The sequence below is a fragment of the Carcharhinus amblyrhynchos genome, chromosome 16, assembly GCF_965287045.1.
Source record: "Carcharhinus amblyrhynchos chromosome 16, sCarAmb.v2.hapA, whole genome shotgun sequence".
Taxonomy (NCBI): Eukaryota; Metazoa; Chordata; class Chondrichthyes; order Carcharhiniformes; family Carcharhinidae; genus Carcharhinus; species Carcharhinus amblyrhynchos.
In genome coordinates, this window is record NC_137339.1 from 50,876,762 (window position 1) to 50,899,836 (window position 23,075).

The 23,075-nt window shown below is 42.7% G+C and overlaps 1 protein-coding gene across 4 annotated transcripts in view; it reads right to left on the reverse strand.

Moving 5' to 3' along the window:
* The window catches only part of LOC145354005 (engulfment and cell motility protein 2), a 174,212-nt gene that overhangs the window by 79,261 nt on the left and 71,876 nt on the right, over window positions 1-23,075 (reverse strand). Inside the window, exons 4-11 of one of the 4 annotated variants that reach the window (XM_080205075.1) lie at window positions 22,938-23,010; window positions 22,439-22,489; window positions 18,505-18,674; window positions 17,214-17,234; window positions 15,171-15,270; window positions 6,059-6,210; window positions 2,882-2,960; window positions 772-828 (exon numbers count right to left, since the gene is read on the reverse strand). In XM_080205075.1, coding sequence (XP_080061201.1) covers window positions 772-828; window positions 2,882-2,960; window positions 6,059-6,210; window positions 15,171-15,270; window positions 17,214-17,234; window positions 18,505-18,674; window positions 22,439-22,489; window positions 22,938-23,010 — 703 coding nt within the window. The remainder of the gene's footprint in view (window positions 1-771; window positions 829-2,881; window positions 2,961-6,058; window positions 6,211-15,170; window positions 15,271-17,213; window positions 17,235-18,504; window positions 18,675-22,438; window positions 22,490-22,937; window positions 23,011-23,075) is intronic. The other 3 variants (XM_080205076.1, XM_080205077.1, XM_080205078.1) reach the window with 3 other exon arrangements.

The window sequence follows — 23,075 nt, forward strand, 5'->3', positions numbered from 1 at the left end:
TAACAGCAAAGTGGCGCAGTGGTTAGCACTGCTGCCACAGTGCCAGGGCTTCAGGTTTGATTCCTGGCTTGGGTCACTGTCTGCAAGTCTGCATGTTCTCCCCATATCTGCATGGGTTTCATCCAGCTGCTCCAGTTTCCTCCCACAGTCTGAAAGACATGCAGGTTAGGTGCAGTGGTCATGCTAAATTCTCCCTCAGCGTACCCGAACAGGTACTGGAGTGTGGCGACTAGTGGACTTTCACAGTAGTTTCATTGCAGTGTTAATGTAATCCTATTGTGACTAATAAATAATTTTCTTTTCTTTTAATAACACCAGTAATGTTTTGTTAACATTTTATAGGTGGAGCATCAGCAATCATGGTGAACATCCTGGGTTCTAGGGATGAAAACCCTGAAAGGGAAAGGAAATGCAGACAGACTGCTTGGGAAATAGGATTAAATGAGAGCGCTGTGTGGTGGCAGAAGTTAGAGTTTAAAAAGCTACCTAAAATCCCTGAGAGTCAGAAACTCCATCATAACCGAAAAGCAGAAAGAGATAATGCCGTAGAAATCACATTGTTAGTAACTGGATGACAACAAACAGACCAGCTCCAAGGCCGGTTGGAGTTTAACAAAGGATGTGGGAGTAGAAGACCACATATAGCAGCAACTATCCACAAGATTACAAAGACATTTTTGACGTGCAGATGATGCTTGAGGAAAATAGATATTCCGTTACTGCCCACTGGAACAGAAGGCTTGAAAATGACATGCGTTAATCATTACTTACTGTCAAAGGCAGATCGAGACCAGATTCCTCCCCTTCTGAGGAGGAGGTAAGGACAGACTGTCGGTTACAGTAGAGACCAAAGCAATAGCGTCACACCAACCGGCCGTATCCACAGAGCATGAGTTAGAGTAGCAACAAGAAGAGATAAGCGGTTAGTATGAGACAGGAAAGAGCACGATAGAGGTGATGGGGTGTGCGGGGTTGGAAGGGTCATGTGCATCGTGAGGGCAGCCCAAATTCAGAGCCTCACGGGACACAGCTCGACAACAATGGGGAATTCTTGCTCTTAGTTAAAGGGAGATGTGCGGGGGAAGTTTCTCAGAGTGGTGGGTGCCTGGAGCACGCTGGTAGGAGGTGGTGGTGGAAGCAGGTAAATTAGCAACATTTAAAAGGCATCAGGATGGATACATGAATTGGGAGGAAATAAAGAAATACAGACCGAGTAAGGGAAGGAGATTTTTTTTAAAGTTTGGTTAGACCATCATGATCAGTATAAAAACTTATACATGATCTGAAGCATCTGTTCCTATGCTGTACGTTTCTTTGTTCTAGTCAGTGGGGGATTAGAAGGGGAGTAAAATTTCACATTCTCCCACATATTTTCAATGACTAACATTTAGGAAGAATATTAAAGCCACGAAGTAAGTGGAGAAAAGATTCACCAAGACGATACCAAGGATGAAGCTTTACCTACAAAAGGGAAAAAAGGGTTCTTTTGATTGGAGTAGAGAAGGTCAAGACGGAATCTGGTTGAGGTGCTCAAAATAATGAAGGATTTGGATAAGGTGAATTGGTGGATAAAAAATAGTAACTATAGGGAATTTTAAGATGATCAAGAGAAAATAGAAGACACACACTCAGGTCTCTTAAAATCCTTCCAAAAACACTCCAATCAGAACCAGTGGTGGAAACAGAGCCCAACGTGGATACTAAAGCAAAAGTGGATAATTAGTTTAAAAATTAACATTTGCAAAGTCTGATGGAGCGGGTTAAGCTCAGTCAAAAGATGCTTCTGCAAAACTGTCAGGTAGGGAGTTCCGGGATTGTGACCCGGAATAGTGATATCTATCCACATCAGGTTGGTGTATAACCGAGGTGCACCATGATTGCTTTGTCCTTGGGTGGCAGAATCAGGAGTGGTTTTGTTGGTTAATATAGAGGACTCAATGTAATACAAAACTGAAAAACATGTATTTACTGAGTCACAAAAACCCAGGCCAGACTTTGCTGATCTCAACCAGGGTAGTGATATATGGGCTACCGTTGACCTCAGCTGCTTTGCTCTAATAAAAGGGAAGTGAAAGCAATGAGGATGCTGTTCAGTATCCAATGAGCCTTGCTGATGAGAAGGCATGGACGTGAACGTCCAGCAGGAAGATAGAACTGACCTGCAATTTCACCTAGTGGAACAGTCCACTGACATTCACTTTCCTTGGTCACAGGCAGAGTATTGCTACCGTGGTAAGGATGGAGAACCCCATATGCAAGAGAAAACAGTAACCCAGCAAATTGGAATTTCAAACCTTCTCACGAGCTACTGAGACCTCAACATTACTTTGTCAAAGATAGAGGGGAATGAATCCTCAAAGAGAGCAGGACTGGAGTAGAGTGCCTTCAGCTACCTGCGTACTAACAATCTGAAATTTTCTCCTTAAACCTCTTGCTCTCACGCTTGCTCTTTTCTCCTTTGTAAAATGCTCCTTTTAATATCTTTGAGCAAACTTTGGTCACCTTTCCGAATGGTTCTTTGTGTTGTTCGATGTTAATTTGTCTTAATAAGCTCTTTCTGGAATATTTTACTGTATTATGGGTGGGTGAGATAAATGCACTTTGTTCCTGTTGTAGAGAGGAAAGTTGACAAAAAGCAGAGAGCAGCCACGAATGGAGGGTGGTTATAGTCAATAGTAAAGCAGCACAGTGGGCCCTGTTAGTAAGAATACTGCACATTAAAACAAAGCAACTCTAATGGAGGATGTTTTAAGCTGACGGCAGTACAGGATTAAGCAAGCTGCTAGAGGGATCAGAGGAGATTATAATGCAGAAAGTGAGATGTCATGACAGAGAGGTGCAGAGAGACAGAGACAGAGACAGACAGAAACAGAAAACTAACCTGCCTACGGTCCTCCGGTGCTTTCAGGAATAAAGCATTAATTAGCGCGATGGCATACGTCTGGATTTCCTGGTTTGATCTGTGGAGACAATGGCATTTCCAGAATTATTGGCCGTCTGAGAATGTCCTGCCATGACTTCATGTGGTGTTGTTCACTTTCTAACCTTCTATTGGAGGCAACAAACACTGGCAAAGCATCTCTATCACTTGTATGGCAGTCAGATATCCAGCAACATTACCTAGGCAACACGTTCATAAACCGTGTGCCATTTATTTGGCACCTTTCACAACCATAGGATATCTCAAAGCCATTCCCAGCCAATGGAGTATCTTTTGGTCACTGTTACAAGGTAGGTAATGGAGTTGTTAAGTGGTGGAAAAAAGCAACGTGATAATCAACAGATGATCCGTTTTAGACGTTGGTTCAATGCAATGCTAGCCAAGGCACTAGAAGAAAATCCCCTGCCTCTTTGAAGAAATAAGATCTTTTATATGTAAATAAAGGGCAGGTGGGACCCTAATTTAGTGTTCCCCCCCAAAAAAAGTGCGACAGTATAGGATGCTCAGAAACTGAAGTGTCAACCTGGACTAAGTGAGGGTTGAACCCACAACTTTCCGATTCAGAGGCAAGAGCGCTACCAACTGAGTCAATGCCTAAACTTCTTGACCAGGAATCAAGTACAGGTAACAACAGGGAGGGGGCTGAATTCTAACCTTTGCAGAAACTATTTCCTCAGGTGGATGTAGCTGTTACTAGGGGGCATAACTATAAAAGGTTCATGGTGGAAGATATGAGGGATGTCCGAGCTAGATTCTTTACTCAGAGTGGTTGGGGTGTGGAGTGCACTGCCTGCTGTGATAGTGGAGTCAGACACTTTAGGAACTTTCAAGCTGTTATTGGATAGGCACAAGGAGCATACAAGAATGATAGGGAGTGGAATAGCTCGATCTTGGGTTTGGACATATCTTAGAACAGTACAGGCCCTTCGGCCCTTGTTGTGCCATCAGCGATCTCCACCAGGGCAAAAACAAAACGGATAGATCATTATAACAGCATTACCATTGGACCCATTACATGGCTGCTCACATTTTCAAATGTTCTAATGAAAAGTCATCAATGCCATCAGACCTGCTGATCATTTAAAGCATTTCCAGTTCGTATTTCAGACATCCAACATCTGCAGTATATTGCCTTTGTTTGCCTGCTTTCAAACCATTTTAGAATGCCCTGGCTGCTACCTAGGAATAATCTCCTCCTCCAGTCCTACAATCCTCCAAGATATGTGTTGTCAATCTAGATGCCCCACGTATCCCCAATTTCCTTTGCTCCACTATAGCTGGCCGTATTTTCAGCTTCTGGGCCCTAAGCATTCCACCTCCTTTTACATGTTTTATTAACCCTACTTCATCCCCCCTCTAGTACAATTCATGTTATTTGATGAGATATTGCATGATCATGCTCCCCTGAAGCCCCTTATAATGCTTTATTGTATTAACATGTTGTTACAAAATGAGAAGGAGTTAAAAGCACCATACCCTAAAGTGACAGATTACAGTCTTGATTTCACAGACTGAACTCTTTGGTTCAAAGAGTTGAACCAACTCTTTGAATCAAAGAGTTGCATCAAGAACCACCTAGACTGACCATCAATGCTCCCCAATTTGTGATGCCTATTCTAAATGATCACCATCCAGGAGTTAAACATTCAGGACTGACCAAGTGGAAAGGTACAGTTGTTGTGAAATAATGCAGTGTTTGATAATCAGGGAACAATACAGACCTGGGATGGACATTCATAGGCCTAGCTTCACAAGTTAGCAAAATGGGGCAGGGGATGGTGAGGAGTGGACGGAGGGCAGGGGTAAACAAGCAAAGCATTGTTTCAATCTCCTCTGCCTGGTGAAACCTGAAAACTTTCAACTTATTTGGATATATACTAAACCCCATTTGTTACACCAGGTCAGAATAAAGCACAAGGGACAGGAAGCTGCATTATTAAATATAATTGATTAACAGAACTAAGCATTCACCAGGTATTCCAGATAATCAGAACAGTCAGAGTTTGAGTGCGCTTTGGTTTTAGATGTTCTGGGCCGAGGAAGCAGAGCTGATGGGAAGCAGCAGAGATTATCACTGGAATCCAATTAAATCGGAATCCTCAATAATCCAGCAGACTTACATAATGCTGCTTGTAACCATTCAGTTTGACATACGTCAAAAGCCGGGTTAGTACAATAATGATGGTTAGTATTATGGTGCATTATGGCAGGGAATGGGTTGGGTGGTGGTAGAGTTAATGCGCTATCCATTCAGAATGCACAATGTGATGGCATCCGATGCGGAAGCAACAAGGAAATAATATAATTACTTTAAAATGTTTGGGGAATCTGTAATTATTTAAAACTAATGTTTGAACAGGACACAAATTGTCTGCATCACTAGGTCAAAGAGATTGCTAACTCAGGTTACCCGGGAGAGGCGCAATGATAGGGAGAAGTAGATGCTAGGGTGGTTTTTGCTTTGTATGATTTTAAAACCATGTTTTCACTCATAAGCCACAGGAGGCAGCACAAGCTGAGGTTAATTTTAACCTAAAAATGAGCAGGTCTGACCAACTATGAGACATATAACCAGGTCGAGTTCAGCAGTTCTTCAAAGAACCAGCACAGTTATGATGGGATGAATGCCCTCTTTCTGCACTACTTAATTCCAATTCTAAAAATTTAAAAATCTAACAGGTTTTGTATAATTTACCTTCTTGTGTGATTACAATGAAAGAATTAATTCAGATCAGTGCTGCTGAGATATCATAGTGACAGTAGATGGCAGTGTCCTCACATTAGACAGAGAGGATCCTTGTCACCTCTACAGGCAGTTTCATTGGTGCAGGATCAATAATTCTGTTTCCCCCTCTTCTGACAAAGCTCAATCTGACAGCGAGACTCAGTCAATGCTTTGAGTCAATACCATTCACTAATATAGTTTTCAAAACACAGAAATAATCCACCATAGCAAAAAAAAGATCAGATAAAGACACACTGAGCAGTCAAGCTTCAGGATCACACTGCTCAGTTTTGACATTTGCTCAGGATTCAAGGTCTAATGAAGCACATGCAGTCCACTGAGCTGTCTAACATTCACAACTGAGCGCCTGCAATGAACCGAGTAACACTTACACCTGCAGATGTGCAATGAGCTGTCCAACAGTGATTTCCTCTGCCACTTTCTTGTAGAGGCTCTGGCTGTTCAACACCATGCTTTCAAGAATAGCCAGGGACCGCTGCAGTATGGAGGCATCCACAGTTGTTTGGTTGACGTAACTTGCAATCTGGGAAATAGAAATGCATCGTTCAGAATAGGAAGCAAGCACTGGTTAAAATCTATACAGATGACCAAAAGTGACAAACCTGATATCCTTTCCAAAACTACTTGACTCTCAGAGGTAAGGTTTCCATTTAGTATCTAAATTTAGGTAAATATTTGAAACTGAGGCAGATGCAAGTAAATGAGAGGAAACTTTAACAATGGAATTAGTTTCAGACTGTTCTTGCAAAGAGCTAGCACAGTGAGGAGGGCCAAATAGCCCTCATGCACTATAAAAGATCTAGATTTTTAACTGTTCTTCTTGATTGTCATCCTTGTAACATAACTGCAAATCTTTACGTTTTAGAAAAGGTTGGTCTGCTGAATAGAAAACCACAGGTCAGCAGTCGTGAAATTGACAGAATTAACCATCAGGCAATGAAACCAGGGGGAACATAATCATAGCCACTGCCTTGGACAGACACAACCCATCTTCCAAATGTGCAATGCTGCTGTTTAGCATCATCTGCATGAAATACCAACACAACAGGTGGCAATGCTGAACGTTGGAAAAATAAATCTGTCCTAGACGGACGGACTTTCCACGCCAACACCCCTCGAAAATAATTTTGTTCTCACAAAGAATCAGAACCATTGAAATGATAGAAATGGGTATGGCAGTTAGAGATCCACACAGACCAGAAAGAAGGATTTGTATTTATAAAGGAACATTTGCTGCCTCAAAGCTCCAAAGCGCATCTTGAGTGTATCCATTGCAGTAACACAGGAATAGGGCAGTGAATTAGTGCATAGCAAGGTTCCTCAGGAGAACTAACCTGCTCTTCATTAAATAACGCTCACCTCGGAGGGAAGGAAGACAACCTATTGCTACTGCCATCTGTTCCTCGATTTTGAATCCTGGTGATTCTGTGTTTGGTGGGAGGTGGAACACAGAATAAAAAGAGCCCTGAGGATGCATTTAATGTTACAAAAATAATTTGTATCTTATATAGTGCAACTGAGTAAAATGAGAGGATTACAGATTCTTCTGTTCCTCCAAAGAAATATGCAAAGTTATACAGAATATCATTATTTTCACAGTAACTTTGTTGCAGTGTTAATGCAAGTCTACTAGTGACAATAATAAATAAACTTTATTTCTAGTCATATCATCTTGGTTGAACATCTTATCCCAAAGACAAAACTCCAGACAATGCAGCACTCCCACACAACTGCATTTGGGTCTGGATTGTGGGCACAAGTCTCCCGGGTGGAACTGCTGCAGTCCAGATGAGGTGGCTCAGAGGCCCCAGTCAACATAACACAGCAATACTGACCAACATACTGTGGAGACGGTACCAATGGTAAAAAAAACAAAGAACCTAGTAGCCCAGAGGCCCAAGCCCTGGAACCTAGGCTTTAATCCCACTAAGGCAGCTGGTGGAATATAAATTAATTTAATAGAAAGATGAAACATAAAAGTTGATCTTTGTAACACTGACCATTAAACTAGCAATGATCCATCTGGTTCTTCTGATGTCTTTTAGGGAAGGAAATCTGGCATTCTTACCTGGTCTGACCTACATGTGACTTCAGATCCACAGCATGTGTTGGACTCAACTGCCTCTGAAATGGCTTAGTAAGCCATTCAGTTCGAAGGCGAGTAGGGATGGGTAACAAATGCTGTCTTCCCAGCGACATCTCTATCCCAGGAAAAACAATTAAGTATGGAAAACCAAACAGAAATGACTGGCTCACTCGGGCCTCTTGAAAATGATTCAGTATTTAATAAGCCACTGGGCACAACACAACTGGGGATTTTTGCATCAGATAAGACTCTGATGGTTCACAGAAATTAATCCCTCTGTTCAAACTAAGTACCCAATCTGGATTGAAGCTGCTGTGTGATGAGCGAATGGTCTTCGGCTGAAGTACTCCATGCCAGCAGACATCGCAGATTCTGGAGCACCATTCAAACAAGAGGTGCACACAGTTGTTCTACATCTGGTCCAGCTCCAGCTTCTTCCCCCAGTGCCTAGGTCTTGCGTTGGCCCCTCCTCTGAATGTTATCAGAAACTAATAAGCCTTGGCTCAGCTATTACTGTTTGAGATCATTCTGTGCACAAACAACCACTGCATTTACCTACAAATCACTAAAGTTCAAAATGACTTACTCAATTTGAAGCACTTGGAGAAGTTTCTTTCAGAAAGAATGATACAATTCTCTATAAACACATCCTTCTTTGGAGAAACAGAAGCCTGTAATCCTCTCATTTTACTTAGAAGCACTATAAAGATACAAATTCACTGAATAGATCAGACGCATCCTCAGGACTCCCATTTTATTGTGGGCTCCCATCATAATTGAAGAATCACCTTGATCCAAAATCAAGGAAGTGATGATGGCAGCAATAATCCTGTCAGACAGCAACAGTCACAGTTTGTAAGTGCTAATTAGAACAGGCAGGGCTGATGTTTATTAAACTAAGCAGCATGTTCCCATAGTGTGACATCAAGCCTGCAAATCACAGAACTCTGTTCAGTGTGACCTAACTCTGACACCAAGGTGTCACACACCTTCCAACTATCCTCACAGTCTCGTGTGTGGAAAAGGAGAGTTGGGAAGAGTGAAAGAATGTGAGCACGCAAGCGCACCAAATGATATAGAAAGCTAGACCAAGAGAGGAGACCAGAAAGAGAGAACACATCTGCAGGGATTGAAAAAGAGCAAAGGAGTGGGATGGGAAGGTTCTAGAAAGAGAGTAGGAGCAAGGGGGAAAAGGGGCGGCATGGTAGCACAGTGGTTAGCACTGCTGCTTCACAGCTCTAGGGACCTGGGTTCGATTCCTGGCTCAGGTCACTGTCTGTGTGGAGTTTGTAAATCTTCCTCATGTCTGCGTGGGTTTCCTCCAGGTGCTCTGGTTTCCTCCCGAAGATGTGCGGGGTTATGTTGATTGGCCATGCTAAAATTGCCCCTTAGTCTACTAGGGTGCTTAGGTTAGAGGGATTACTGGGTAAAATACGTAGGGATATGGGGGTAGGGCCTGGGTGGGATTGTGGTCGGTGCAGACTTGATGGGCCAAAGGGCCACTTTCTGCACTGTAGGATTCTATGATTAAAAATATAGTATGTGCAAAAGAAAGTGAGAGAGAGTGACAGCAAGGAGAGATTTAGAGTGAAAGTGAGGACAGACAGACAGAGTGTGAGGAGGGTTAGATTGAGAAAGAAGAGATAGGAAAGAGAGGGAATGCAATAGAGACAAAAAAAAGGAGGGAAAATAGCACAGAGCAGGTAATTTACCAACACAAGCTGCGTGTTCTCATTTCATCCCCCCAGGTTCCTCCTCGTCTGCTGCTCTCTACTGGCCTTTTATAAAAGAATTCGATCACAGAAAGAAGCATACTGGGAGCAAGCTGCAGGGTGGGACTAAAATTAGTGGAGAACAAACAGCTGGTCGGAGATTCACTGAAATTCAGCACCATGGGATTGAGGGCTGTGTGCAAGCTAAGTAAGTGTGCAGGAGACATACCAACATCAAATCTTCACAAAATAAACATACACACCTTCCCCTCTTTTAAAAATCAATGGATAGTTATTGGGCTTGAGAATCCATATTATTTTCAATTCCCTAACCCACATAAGCGCAAAAAAAAAGAGCATGTTTACATTGTAAAATGTATACACTCAAGTCTTTTAAATGATGCATGGTTAATTCTGCAAAATTTAACATGTTATTTGCCTTGGATTATTTATTGTGCTCAATTTTAACTTTGGAATAAGTTCTTACAGAAGTTCCGCACATCTGAAGCATTAATCTGCATTTTCAAATATGATTGGAGCCGCACTTCAAGCTTTTTCTGTTTTTAATGCTGTTTTCCAGCATTTCCATGTTCTTCTTTTTTATTTCAACAGTAGGTTTGCACTGACAGGCCAGTGAATGCCTCCTCTCCTTAAGTGCTTCAGCGCCTGGGCAATGGTGTGTGACAAAGTGAAAAAAAGAGTTAACTGGCTTTGTGCCACTCAAGTGTCCTTGCAAAGAGGCCTCCACGCTGTGGGAAAGGATTTTTTGGCTGAAGCCAGTGCTGGAGTTTCCCACGGGATCGAGTCTGGAATTACTTCCAGGCTCAATGACCTTTGTGTCAATGCAGAAAGAGACTGAAATATTCCAGAAGAATACAAACTTGAGGCTAAACATTTGACAGGGGATTCTTTCATCGGTGCCACTTTCTCATATGTCAAAGCATATCTGATTCTTAAAAAAAGTTTAAAAAGGCTTTGCATTTAAAAGTACCTTTCACAACTCCCAAGATGTCTCAAACTGTTTTACAACCAATGAAGTATTACATATAATTACATTGGACATACAGCACAGAAAACAGGCCATTTGGCCCAAAAGGTCCATGCTGGTGTTTATGCTTGATGCAAGTCGTCTCCTACTTCCTAATCCAAATTACCTCATAACCCCGTGTTCCTTTCTCTATAAGGAACTTGTTTAGTATCCTCTTGGTGGCAGCAATCTTTCAACTCAAACTGACAGTTTGCACCATGGTGTTCAAATCTGTGTTAAACATGCCTGGAAGTAGCTCAGGAGCTCCAACTCTGGCGCAGCAGTCTCTGCCAGACTTGCAGGAAAAGGAAGACTGCACGATTCTCTAGCCCTTTGTTTTCTCTGGACCTTCTTCTCGGCCAGCTGAGCTTTTGCTTTCTGCTTGTTTCTTTCAATACCCTTCCAAATATCTCGTGGGATCATGGCCATCAGCACCCGTCTCCTAGTTGTCAGTGTCAAAATCTGCCACTTTCTTATCTTGCTTTCAGGTGGACTTGGAGAGCTGGGCATGATTGTGATCTGTTGGCTGGTTCACAGTACATCTGTGAATAGGATCTGTGGCTAACCAGTCATCTATCTAATGAACGTGGCAGAGCCAGCACAGACATCGTTGGCTGAGCAATATATGATGCTGATGGAAGTAACATAGATGCTGCGGGTACATCTTGGACAGTGAAGGCAGAAATTCAGCCTTTTCTCCTACCAGGGATGTCTTGGAGACTCAACATGGGCATTCTCAGTCAGGTTGATGTTGTTGCAAATTCTCTTACCCCACCTGGACGTAACAACTGCAGTTGTTGCATTGCATGCGCTGGTTTCAGCATCAAGTGACAGATTGCTGGTGATCGTGGAGCCTAAATGTGCAAAGTAATGAACAACATCCAGGCCACATTGTCAGTGTTGAAAAATGGCAAGGAGGAAACACACGACCATGACATTTGTCTTGCTGATACTGATGGTCAAACCAAACTCTTCACAGACAGAGTCTGTCCATTTTCTGAAATGTGTTTATTTGTACAGAATGGCATCGTCAACACAGAGCAACTCTAAGGACTTGGTGCACCTTTGTCTTGGATCTCAAGTGATCAAGGCTAAGCAGCTTTCCGTAAGTTCTAAGTAGACCCCCTCTGTAGGTGATCTAAAGGATATTTGGAAGAATATGCCAAAGAATGGTCAGTGCTGGAACAAAACTGCTGATCTCAAAGGCTTCTAATGTTGCCCAGTCATAGCTGACCTTACCTGTCATGTTATCATAGAAAGAAGTGATTGCATTGAGCAGCTTTGGCAGGCAGCTAATTTTCTCCAGCAGCTTAAACAGACCACCTCTGCTCGCGTGGTTGAATGTCTTGGTGAGGTTGATGAAGGTCACATATGTTGTGGTCTCTTTGTTCACAACATTTCTCTTGCAGTTGCTGGACTAAGATGATCAAATCAATTGTGGATTTTCCAAATCAGAAACCGTACTGGGATTCTGGGTGGATATGTTCAGTCAGGATCTGCAGTCTGACAATGGCAACACTGAAAACTTTCTCCCATGGTGCTCAGCATGTTGATGTCTCAGTAGTTGTTGCAATCGCTGCAGTCACCTTTGTTCTTGTACAGGATCACATTCATCATGCACACACTTAAATACGTTTATATGACTGCTTCAACAACTTCTGGTAGAGTTCCACATTTTCACCACTCTGGGTAAGGAGGTTTCTTCAGAAATCCAATAGGTGACTAACATTACATTGGTGGCCTCTAGTTACGCATTTCCTTACATGAAGCAGCATGGTCTCTGTAGCCATTTGGTCAAAACCTATCATTTTAAAAGCCTAGGTTACCTCTCAGCCTTTTTGCAAGGAGGAGACCCCAGCCTGTCAATCCTTTCTATATACTCTGGCATTGCTGGCATCTTTGCAAAATCTTCTTTGCTCCCTCTCCTTTTCCTTTTTATAATGTGGAGACTAGACATTAGGCATACAGTGCTCCAAGTGTGGTTTAACCAAGGTCCAACACAGGTTCAGCACATGTTCCTCTCAATTCTAATCCTCCACAGGAAAAGCGTAGAGCTTGATTTTCTTTATTTATGGTTGTTAGCCTGTTGTTATACAACTTTTAGTGTCTGATATACTGGGCAGACTTTTCCATTTTCTGTTCTGTATGTTTTGTGGAGTAGCCTGCCTGCGTCATTCCCACTAGCTGGAACGGTGTGACGTTGTGCCCGATTCCACACCTGCAGCTTTATTAATTATGCACAAGCAAGCATCTCTCCATTTCCAAAACATGTGGATAAGGAGCTGCTGCATCCACTCGCTGTCAGCTAGCAGGTCCAAAGGCGCAGGTGCCATACATGAATGGCAGTCTAGCACACTGCTATCACTCTCTCCAGCATACCTGTCTTCACAACTTCATGCAGGATGCCCAGAACAGAGGCAAAATGGTGGCAAAGTCTGTACCCTGATTCAACCACCATGCCCGAGGCCTTGATGCAAGGAGTCTGGGCTTAGGTGTACGTCCTTTACCCAGGGGGCGTCTCCAAGCTGCACTCCAACCTCACCTCTCCTGCCTGGCAGGATGTTGCCCAGGAGGTCAGTACAGCTGAGGACTGTGCCAGAAACACCACACAATGCAGGAAGCAGATGAATAATCTCACTTGCTCTATCTGGGCAAGTCCTCTCTCAGCTCCCCCAACTATCAAAGTCTCATTGGCAACATGTACTCAAATGGCAACCCTCTTCACAGATCTCACATCAGTTAGCGGGAGATACATTCTCTCATGGACACTTCCACATTACCATCATCATCCCATCTGTCATGTTGCTCACACTTGATCCTCTGCTCCTTCTGGAGAGGGCTCACAACAAACTGATCATGAGAAAAACTCTCTCCACTGAATATTACAGATAGCCACAAGAGCAGTCCAGACATCTGAATCACATTTTCAGAAATCCCATACAGTCCCCATGAGGGTGTGTATGGAGCTGTGAACAGGATAATGCCCATCACATTTCAGGTGCTGGAGTACAAGGGCAAGGAGAAACAACAACAGAACAGGCCAGGTAAATAACAATTCAAAACACTGCTTTAATTCAGTTACAGTCATCTTAATTAGAAAACTGATCAGTCTTGTGCCTTTTCACTAAATGGTACAATTTGCATCGACTTCCCATATTGCCAGCTGATGTTTTGGCACGAGTTTGCAGCAAGCTGTGACTAATGGAGTGTCGCAAGGGCCTCAGCTATTAAAACAAAGAAACAAAGAGCAATATATCTAAATTTGCTGACGACACTAAACTAGGTGGGAATGTAAACAGTGAGAAGGTTGCAAAAGGGCTGCAAAATGACATCAACATGTTAAGTGAGCTGGTAACAAGGTGGCAGATGTAGGGAAGTGTGTAGTTATTCACTTTGATCGTAAGAATGGAAAAGCAGAACATTTTTGAAACATGTAAACGTTGATGTTTACAGGCAAATAATTCAAAGTTAGCATGTATGTACAGCAAGCAATTAAGGCCAGCACCATGTTGGAGTTTAAAAGAATGAGAGGTGATCTATTGAGACATACAGGATCCTGACAGGGATTGACAGGGTAAATTCCAAGTGGTTGTTTCCCCTAACTGGGGAAATCTAAAACGCACAAGTACAGTCTCAGGATAAAGGAGACGCTCACCTAAGGACTGAGATGATAAGAAATTTATTCACTCAAGGCATTTTTACTCTTATAAATTCTCCACCTCAGATGGAGATGCTCCATGGTTGAATATATTTAAAGATGAGAAAGACAGATTTTTGATCTCTCAGGAAATCAAGGGATATGGGAAGCAGCAGGGAAAGTGGAGTTGAAGTTACAGGTATTGAATATTGGGGAAGGCTTGACATGCCCTCTAGTCTACCCCTATTCCTGACGTGCTTATCACTGTTGACCTGTGATTACAAAAGTGACGACAGTTGGAAAGGGCTAATAGTGGGGAGCAGCGCGAAGGCTTGAGTTTCAAAATCCTGCAGATTGTTGGGTGAAGGGAAAGCAGAGATTTAGTCAATGAGCAAGGTGAGAACAGAGGGAGAGCAAGAAGTCCTGGCTGCATCACACAATAGGGGAGTAATAACTGAAAGCTCTAATACTCCACAGTGCCAGAGGAGCTGCTGAGAGATTACTATCCTGCCACCTATCATTTTTTTAAAAATTGTGACAGAAGCAAAACCGAGTCAGAACTCTGGTGCTCCTCTTCAGAGATTGGAGCACATATTGTAAGCTGACATTCCCAGCACAGCACTGGGGGAAATGTTACTTGGATAAGACATGGAGCATTCTCCCCATTGCCCTGGCCAATGTTTATTTCTCACCCAACGGCACAAAGATTACCTGGCCAGTTGTTTCTGGGACCTTGTTATATGCAAATTAGCTGCAGTATTTCTCACACTGCAACAGGTCTGTGCTTCAAAAGTACTGGATTGGCTGCAGGATGCTTTGGGAAACAGATTGTGAAAGGTGCTATAGGAATCTTTCCTTCTAACAAGGAAGAGTAAATAAGAGTGATCCACTCCATTTGAAAACAGGTTGCAGGCAGCTAGTGAGGAATCATCTGTCCATTTCACTCAAAAGGAAGCACAGCGCAAATCTCAAATGGGAAGCTACCCAAGTAATCAGCTTGTTAGCAATACTCTCTCCTGACCTGTTTGATGAAGGCAGTGGAGATCATATCCCAGGAGACAATCCCATGGTCCATCAGTTCCAGGAATGCAGTGAGTGTGAAGGCCAGCATCTCACCAAAACTGTAGGGAAAAATGTAGTTCAGAGGTCATCATATAGAAAGCCAGCTGAATGATCGCCGTCTCCAGCACACACTACAATGAATAACAGAAGCATCAATAGTTGCGCCTACCCTATGCACGAATTGGACGGCCTTTCCAAGTTTATGGGGTGCATCTCTGAATATCTGGCCTGTAAATGTATTGCCTAGTGGGGTTAATTAGCCAGACATAAAAAGGAGGGCCCAGGATAGAGGCCTGAACTGACTTTGGCTGAGTAAGCTGATTGCAGTCAGGTCAGCAACATGGACAATCATACAGTTAACAGCACCACAGGTTAAGGTGGGGGGCATTAGATTCTCCTGAGATACCCTCCAAGGTCAAAATGCTTGCTCACACTTGCATATCTGCAGTCAACAGGAGCGAAAGAAAGAGTAAGGCCATTCAGCACCTTCAAACCCGCTCTGCCATTCAGTTAGATTATCGACCTTTGCTCCATATCTCTTAACACCTTTACCCAAAAAAAATTATCAATCTCTCTGGAAAGTTCCAACTAGTTGCCGGTATCCACAACATTCTAGGGGAGAGAATTCCAGATTTTCATTAGCCTTTTTGTGGAACAAAGCGTTTTCTAATTTCCCTCTTGTATTGACCTAGCTCCAATTGTAAGATTATGTCCCCTCATTCTCCTAGCAGAACAAGAGTATGAACTCTATCAAATCCTTTTAACATTTCAACAACTCAATCCAATCAACTCTCCAAGGCAATAATTAGGTATCTCCACTCAGATTAAGTGTCAAAGGAGTGCCAGTACTTGTGGGACGATGCAATGCAAGGCATTTCATGTATGTCATCAAGGAGAATTAAAGAGTGCACTCACAGGAATCTACATGTTAACAGTCTGTGCCATAGAGACAACAGAGCAGCCACTCAGGCTGTACCCATGACTGTGCTGCCCAATCACCAGCTAACCTTCAGAAGGATGAAGGCAAAAGTTGGCTTGTTAAACTGCCTGTTCAAGCAGGTAATCTAAATATTTGCAAAGGAGGCAAGGAGCTGCTGAAAGCGCACTTTACTGACAGTGCCTTCCAGATAAACGTGGGGGTGAAGCAGCGAGATGCATTTCATGGAGGAGGAAGGGACGTACCTGGGAATTCACTTCAGAAGATGTGCCGGGGGGTCTCTCCAGTATTTCCCATGCCAGGACTTCACGTGAAGTGCTCGGGAAGGATATGTTGGGTATTGCCTTGCACCCAAGAACCATCAAACCTGGTTTATTTTGGAAACTTCAGATGGTTCTGACTCTCTTAACAGAATAGTTACCCAGTAAAGTTAGGATTAAAATTACTGGGTAATTATAGCACCGATCTCACCTGACCCCGCCACACCCCCCTCCACCACACGCACCCCCCCCCCCCCCAACAAATAGGAACCCCCGACCCTGCTCCCAATCTCCAAAAATTGTCCCACCCCACTAAAACATCCTTCCTAAACAATCCAAGATGCTGTACAAAAAAAAGGGGAGGGGCACCGCTTCACTCTTCACTTCCCTGGATTCTACTGCATTCGACTGAAGGACTTGGGAACCCACTGTACTGCACATTTCTCACCCAGCTCAAGTTACAAGATTGGGAGAAATATGCAGCTACATTCCAGTACAGAGCATTCCTACTCTGGCTGCCATTCCACGGAAGTTCAGGCCCATAAAATCAGAACAGCAAATTGACCAGTAGGTACAGGAAGTCAAAGGGATATGAGCAGATCTCCATTCATCATAGCACTGCAAACTGATGTATGAAAGGGGCAAGCAAGGAAAATGGCTGTTAATGATCTTGCACTGTTTTATATGACTGTCAGTTACCTATAAAGCAATGTAACAATTTAATGCTGGCACAAATGGTTATCCAATGAGAATGAAGCTGTCAGCCATTCTTATTTTAATAGTTTCACACAAGAACATTGTTTACCTGAATTTATCCAGTAAGTTGCTGGAAGTGAAACACAAAGGAGGATAAATGAGGATATATGAGTATTAGAACCCACAATACTGTTGACCAATCATTCTCAATTGCACACAAAGCCAACAAAAGTTCTTCCTCCGTTCCCAGATATCTTCAACTAGCCAAGTGTCTCAGTTTTCTTTACTGTATTAACAATGCACCTTCCCTGCACTTGGCAAATTTTTCCACCCAACAATACATGCTGATATCTGAAGAGGGCATTGATCTTAAACATACAGTTGAGTGGGAGTATTGATGGTAGCATTCAGCTCTCCAACCAATATGAGGCAGCCATCACAGAGACCATGAATTGGTAATCATACAGGGGAGGATCAGAAAGGCCACAGATTGGGTAATTGTGTTGGGGGGCTATTAATGACTGCAGTCAGATCTTTATGCTGTGCTGCTGCTTGGTTTTCCTTTTCAGAAAAAGCAAAGGAGGAACAAGCATATGGCTTGAACATGTGAGGCTCACTTCAGCATTCAACATCCCCTCAGAAGTAGGAATCAGTTCAGAGGTACACACTTTGGATGGTCTTCACAAATTTGATCATGAACAGAGGGCGAGTCACAGCTAACAGCGGAAGGAGGGCAACCCACTCTTGGAGTCCAGTTGTCAAGGCCACCAGTGGCTATTTCCCCAGCGTGAACCATTGAATGAGTCACTTGCCCAATTATACATTATGGCGCTGGTTTGGTTGCAATCAAGGATTCCATCACCAAGTTGGCCTTTGGTGTGCAGCAAAGATTGTCCACTAGACGGATTTGGATTTAGCAACGTTTGCAAAGATAACTTTGAAGCATTGAACCCGTGGTGTAGGAAGTGGTAAATGTGGTTTCCAAAGTGCTTGGGATGTTTCTAAACACATTTTACATTGTAGAAGAATTATTCTGGTCAGTTCCACTTCCGTGCACTTTGGCCACGGCTCTGCAAAATTTCCATTCAAATATTTCTTCAATTCCCTTTTTGGGAACTTACTGCTGAAAATGCCTTTTCAGGCAATGCTTTTGAGATCACAACAACTTATGGCATTATCTCCACTCTGCTTATTTTGTCAATTACCTTAAATCTGTGGTCCTCTAGTTATTAACCCTCCTCTGTAGAAATAGTTCTGCCTTATTTATTCTATCAGATTCCTTATATTAAATCTCCCCTTAACATTCTCCACTCTAAGATGAAGTCATCACAACTTCGCTGCAGAAGTCAAAATATTGACCTTTGCCATCATTGGAAGAATTTTAAATTTAGAACACTAACTTCGTTCCACTTTCCACTAGTAGTGTAAGGATGAAGATGCCTTCCATGTTGATAAACTCGGTGGCAAAGGTGGCATCAGCAGAGAGTTTGGCCAGTTCCTTCAACGCATCAAGCCGCGAGTCCAGGCCTGAAGACTGGATCCTTTCTAAAAGCTGCCGGGCAGCTCGAGTCTGAGAACAAGATTTGGAGGTTAAAGATATAGATCCCATAAGAAATGGCTCTTCTACAACTGAATGAATTATCAATTTAAAAATCAATTAAGTGTCTAAAAGATAATACCACAGAATTCATTCATTCAATTGTTGCACTCTCTCCTCCCCCCCCCTTTATGCCTCCCCACTGTTACTGACTGCAGCCTGACAACAGGCCACACAGATGACTGGCATTCAGGTCTCTGCCAGTTCAGCCTCAAAGTAGATTACTTTGGTTCCTCTTTTCCAGTTGACTCCTACAAGATTACAGCCCCATGGGCAGCAGAAATCTGGCACCTCGTTATCTTTAAGTCTGAACAGAGTATCTACAAACTGTCATATTACGTGGAGTGATAATGCCACTACAGATTTTGCAACCTCGTCCTTCCTGATCCACCTGCACTCTGACACAAACACACCATCCTCCTCCAACAGCTCTCCCTTGTCATCCAGCTGGATGGGATCACGTTTGCCTGGTTTCATTCTCATCTATCTAATTGTGTGTGGAGTATCACTCAATGACTTCGCTTCCACTCCTGCACTTGTTAGTGTCCCCCAAGGATCTCCTTTTTATTTGGATCTACCCTTTGCACATTGATAGGGGTAATTTATTAGCTTGGATAGATGACTGGCTGATGGACAAAAATAGAGTTGGGATAAATGAGTTTTTTTCTGGATGGCAAGTAGTAAGTAGTGGAGTGCCCCACTTGGACCCCAGCTATTTACAATCTATATTAATGACTTGGATACAGTGATAGAAGGCTTGGAAGCCAAATTTGCAGATGACAAAAAATAGCCGGGACAGTAAGTTGCAGTGAGGGAATAAGAACCTTACAAATGGATACAAATAGATTAGGAGAGTGGGACAAAATGTGGCAGATGAAGTTTAACATGGATAAGTGCAAGGTCATGCATTTTGGTTGGAAGAATGGGAAAGGAAAGCAACTTATCTCCTAAATGTATATGTGTGTGTGTGTGTGTGTGTGTGTGTGTGTGTGTGTGTGTGGGGGTGGTGGTGGTAGAGAGAAGAGAGAGACAAGGAACGAGAATGGCACTTTGGGGTGCTCTGGTGCAAAAAAGTCTGAGGTGTTCTCGTTCATTAGTCAGTCACAGAAAACTACCAAGTGGTATAGCAGATAATAAAGAAAGCGAACAGAATGCTGGCATTTATACCTAAAGGAATAGAATATAAAAAAGAGGTAAGGAAGTATTGTTGCAACTATACAAGGCACTGGCGAGGCTGCACCTGGAGTATTGTGCAGTTTTGGTCCCCTTATTTGAGAAAGTGGCAGTTCAGAGGAAGCTCACTAGATTGATTCCAGAGATGAGGGGTTTGTTGTATGAAGAGAGATCGAAATGTTTAAACTGCTCTCTGGAATTTAGAAGAATGAGGGAGATCAAATTGAGGTACGTAAATGATAAAATGTATGGATAAAGTAGACGTAGGAGCAGATGCTTCCGTTTGTAGGCATTCTAGAATGAGAGGTCGTAGTCTAAGGATAAGAGGTAGCATATTTCAGAGTTGAGGAGAAACCACTTCTCTCAAAAGGTTGTGAATCTGTAGAATTCACTACACTAAATGCTGGGAGAGTGTATAACTTTGAGGAATTAAACAGATTTTACTGGTAATGGGTTGAAGGATTATGGGGAGAAGGCAGAAAATGGGGATGAGGAGCATATCAGCCATGATCAAATGGCGAAGTGGATTTGATGGGCCAAATGATCCAATTGTGCTCCTTTTTCTTAGTAACATTATTCAAAAACACTATTTTCCAAATAGACACTGAAGACATCCTGCTCCACCCCATCACTTCTCTAGATCCCTTCACTGATTCTACATTGTCAGAATTCTGATCTGATTCCCAATACTGGATAAGCAGAAATATTAAGATACAAAAAAAAATGCATTTATAGTGCCTTCCCTATACAGAGATTTCAATGTGCTTTAGAACCAATGCAGATTCGTCACTGTTGCAATGTGGGAAACCGCAGCAGCAATTTCCTACTAACAACAAAGCGATCATATCAGTCAGCACACCGGAGGGCACATCCCTATTCTTCTTTGAAATATTGACAAGCAATCTTCTCATGTCCACCTGAGAAGGTAGACAGGGCTTGGTTTAATGTCTCAAATGAAAGACCACGTCTCCAGCAATGAAGCACTTCCTCAGAACGGCACTGGATTAAATGAAAACAAAATACTGCAAGTGCCGGAGATCTGAAATGAAAACAGAAATTGCTGGAAAGTCTCAGCCAGTTTGACAGCGAACGAGAGAGAAAAAGTTAATGTTTTAAATTTAGATTGGAACAGTTAACTCTGTTTGTTTCTCTCTCTACAAATACTGCTAGACTGGCTGAGCATTTTTTCCAGCAATTTCCAGTACATTGTTTTTACTATTGCGCTGGTGTGTCAGCCCAAATTTTCTTGCTCAAGTCCTGAATGTTACCAATTGTGCCAAAGATAAGGCCAAAACCATTACTTCTGGTCCTGCTATAAACTCTGTCCTGACTATTGGCTACATCCTACTCCCAGGTAACTGCGACTGAAACAAAATCTTGGTGTTATAGGTGACATGGAAATGAATTTTCAGCCACATACTCATGCCAGCACAAAGACTGTCTAGTCCAAAGAAATGCAGGTTTGGTTGATTGGCCACGCTAAAATTGCCCCTTAGTGTCCTGAGATGCGTAGGTTAGAGGCATTAGCGGGTAAATGTGTAGGGATTTGGGGGTAGAGCCTGGGTGGGATTGTGGTCGGTGCAGACTCAATGGGCCAAATGGCCTTTTTCTGCACTGTGCAGTTTCTATGAATCTGATTCATACATTTTTATTAGTTCATTTATTAGTGTCACAAGTAGGCTTACTGTAATGAAGTTACTGTGGAAATTCCCTAGTCAGCACACTCCAGCACCTGAGGGTCACCAACAGTGACACAATAGCCCAAAACTGTCTACATGAAGATGGTAGACAGCTTCAAGTTTTTACGTGTTTAGATTGCCGATCTGTCCTGGTCCCACCACACTGACACAATAGTTAAGAAAGCTCACCAACATCTCTACTTTTTCAGAAGGCTAAGGAAATTTGACATATCTGCTACAACTTCATCAACGTATACAGATACACCATAGAAAGCATCTTTCTGGTTACATCACAGCTTGGTATGGCTCTTGCTCTGATCAAGACCTCAAGAAACTACAAAGGGTTGTAGTCCATCATGCAAACCATCCTCCCATCCACTGATTCCATCTACACTTCCTGCTGCCTCAGGAAAGTAGCCAGCATCATCAAGGACCACACGCACCTTGGACATTCTCTCTTCCACCTTCTTCCATTGGGAAAAAGATACAAAAGTCTGAAGTCACGTATCAATCACTCAGGAACAGCTTCTTCCCTGCTGCAATCAGACTTTTGAATGGTCCTATCACATATTAAGCTGACCTTTCTCTTCACCTTATCAGTAACTGCAATGCTATATTCTGCACCTTATCCTTTCCTTTTCCCCTATGAATGCTATGTTTTGTCTGAACCAACTCGCAAGAAATTATACTTTTCAGTGTGACCCAAAGCATGTGACAATATTAAATCAATTCAATTAGTCAAGCAGCTGGAGCTCCCTGGTCCCATTTAAATGGGACCTGCAGCTCAGTTTAGAGTCCATTTGGGAATAATACATTTCACCATGGCCATGAGATCCTTTTGTAGTCTGCACTTTTGAAAGATGCGCAAAATATATGAATACTCACGGGGGAGATGGCCAGCCGAAGTATGGTCCCATTTTTAATCTCGTTACGAGTCTAGAGAGGGTTACAGAAAGAGGGACCAGAGTGGGGAAGGGTGAGTGGAGGAGGGGGAGGGGAGGTGGAAGAAAAATGGAAAATCATGAATTCAAAAAGGAGAACAGACTTTGTTCATTTCACAGAAGTTGGGTGCAAGGTGTGTGGGCAATGAAATTGAGCGTTTGAGCAGAGTTTTAAAATAAATTAAGTGTAAGGTCAACAAACAGTAAGCTTAAATGAGTTTAAGGGTTGGGTCCGAAACAAGATGGATGCTGGTGTGCGCAGATAGTGGAGGCAAAAACCTGGGATAACTTCAGACGCTACAACAGAATAGCTGGATATTTCTGAATGGATAATGTAAGATTGGCCTTTCTTATCTATTATGGATGCAATGAATGTTACTTAATTATGATGGAGATTAAATGTATTGTGGAGATTTAAAGGCTTCAGGAGCCAGGTAGCTGACCTTTTCTGTGATGTATAGCTGGGTCCCATCAGCATAGCGTAGGGTGTAGTGTTCTGGATTCGGTAAAGACCACCTAGAAAGCAAAACAAGACAAATTACATCACAAAACTTCCAAGTGCAGCATAGTATTGATAAACT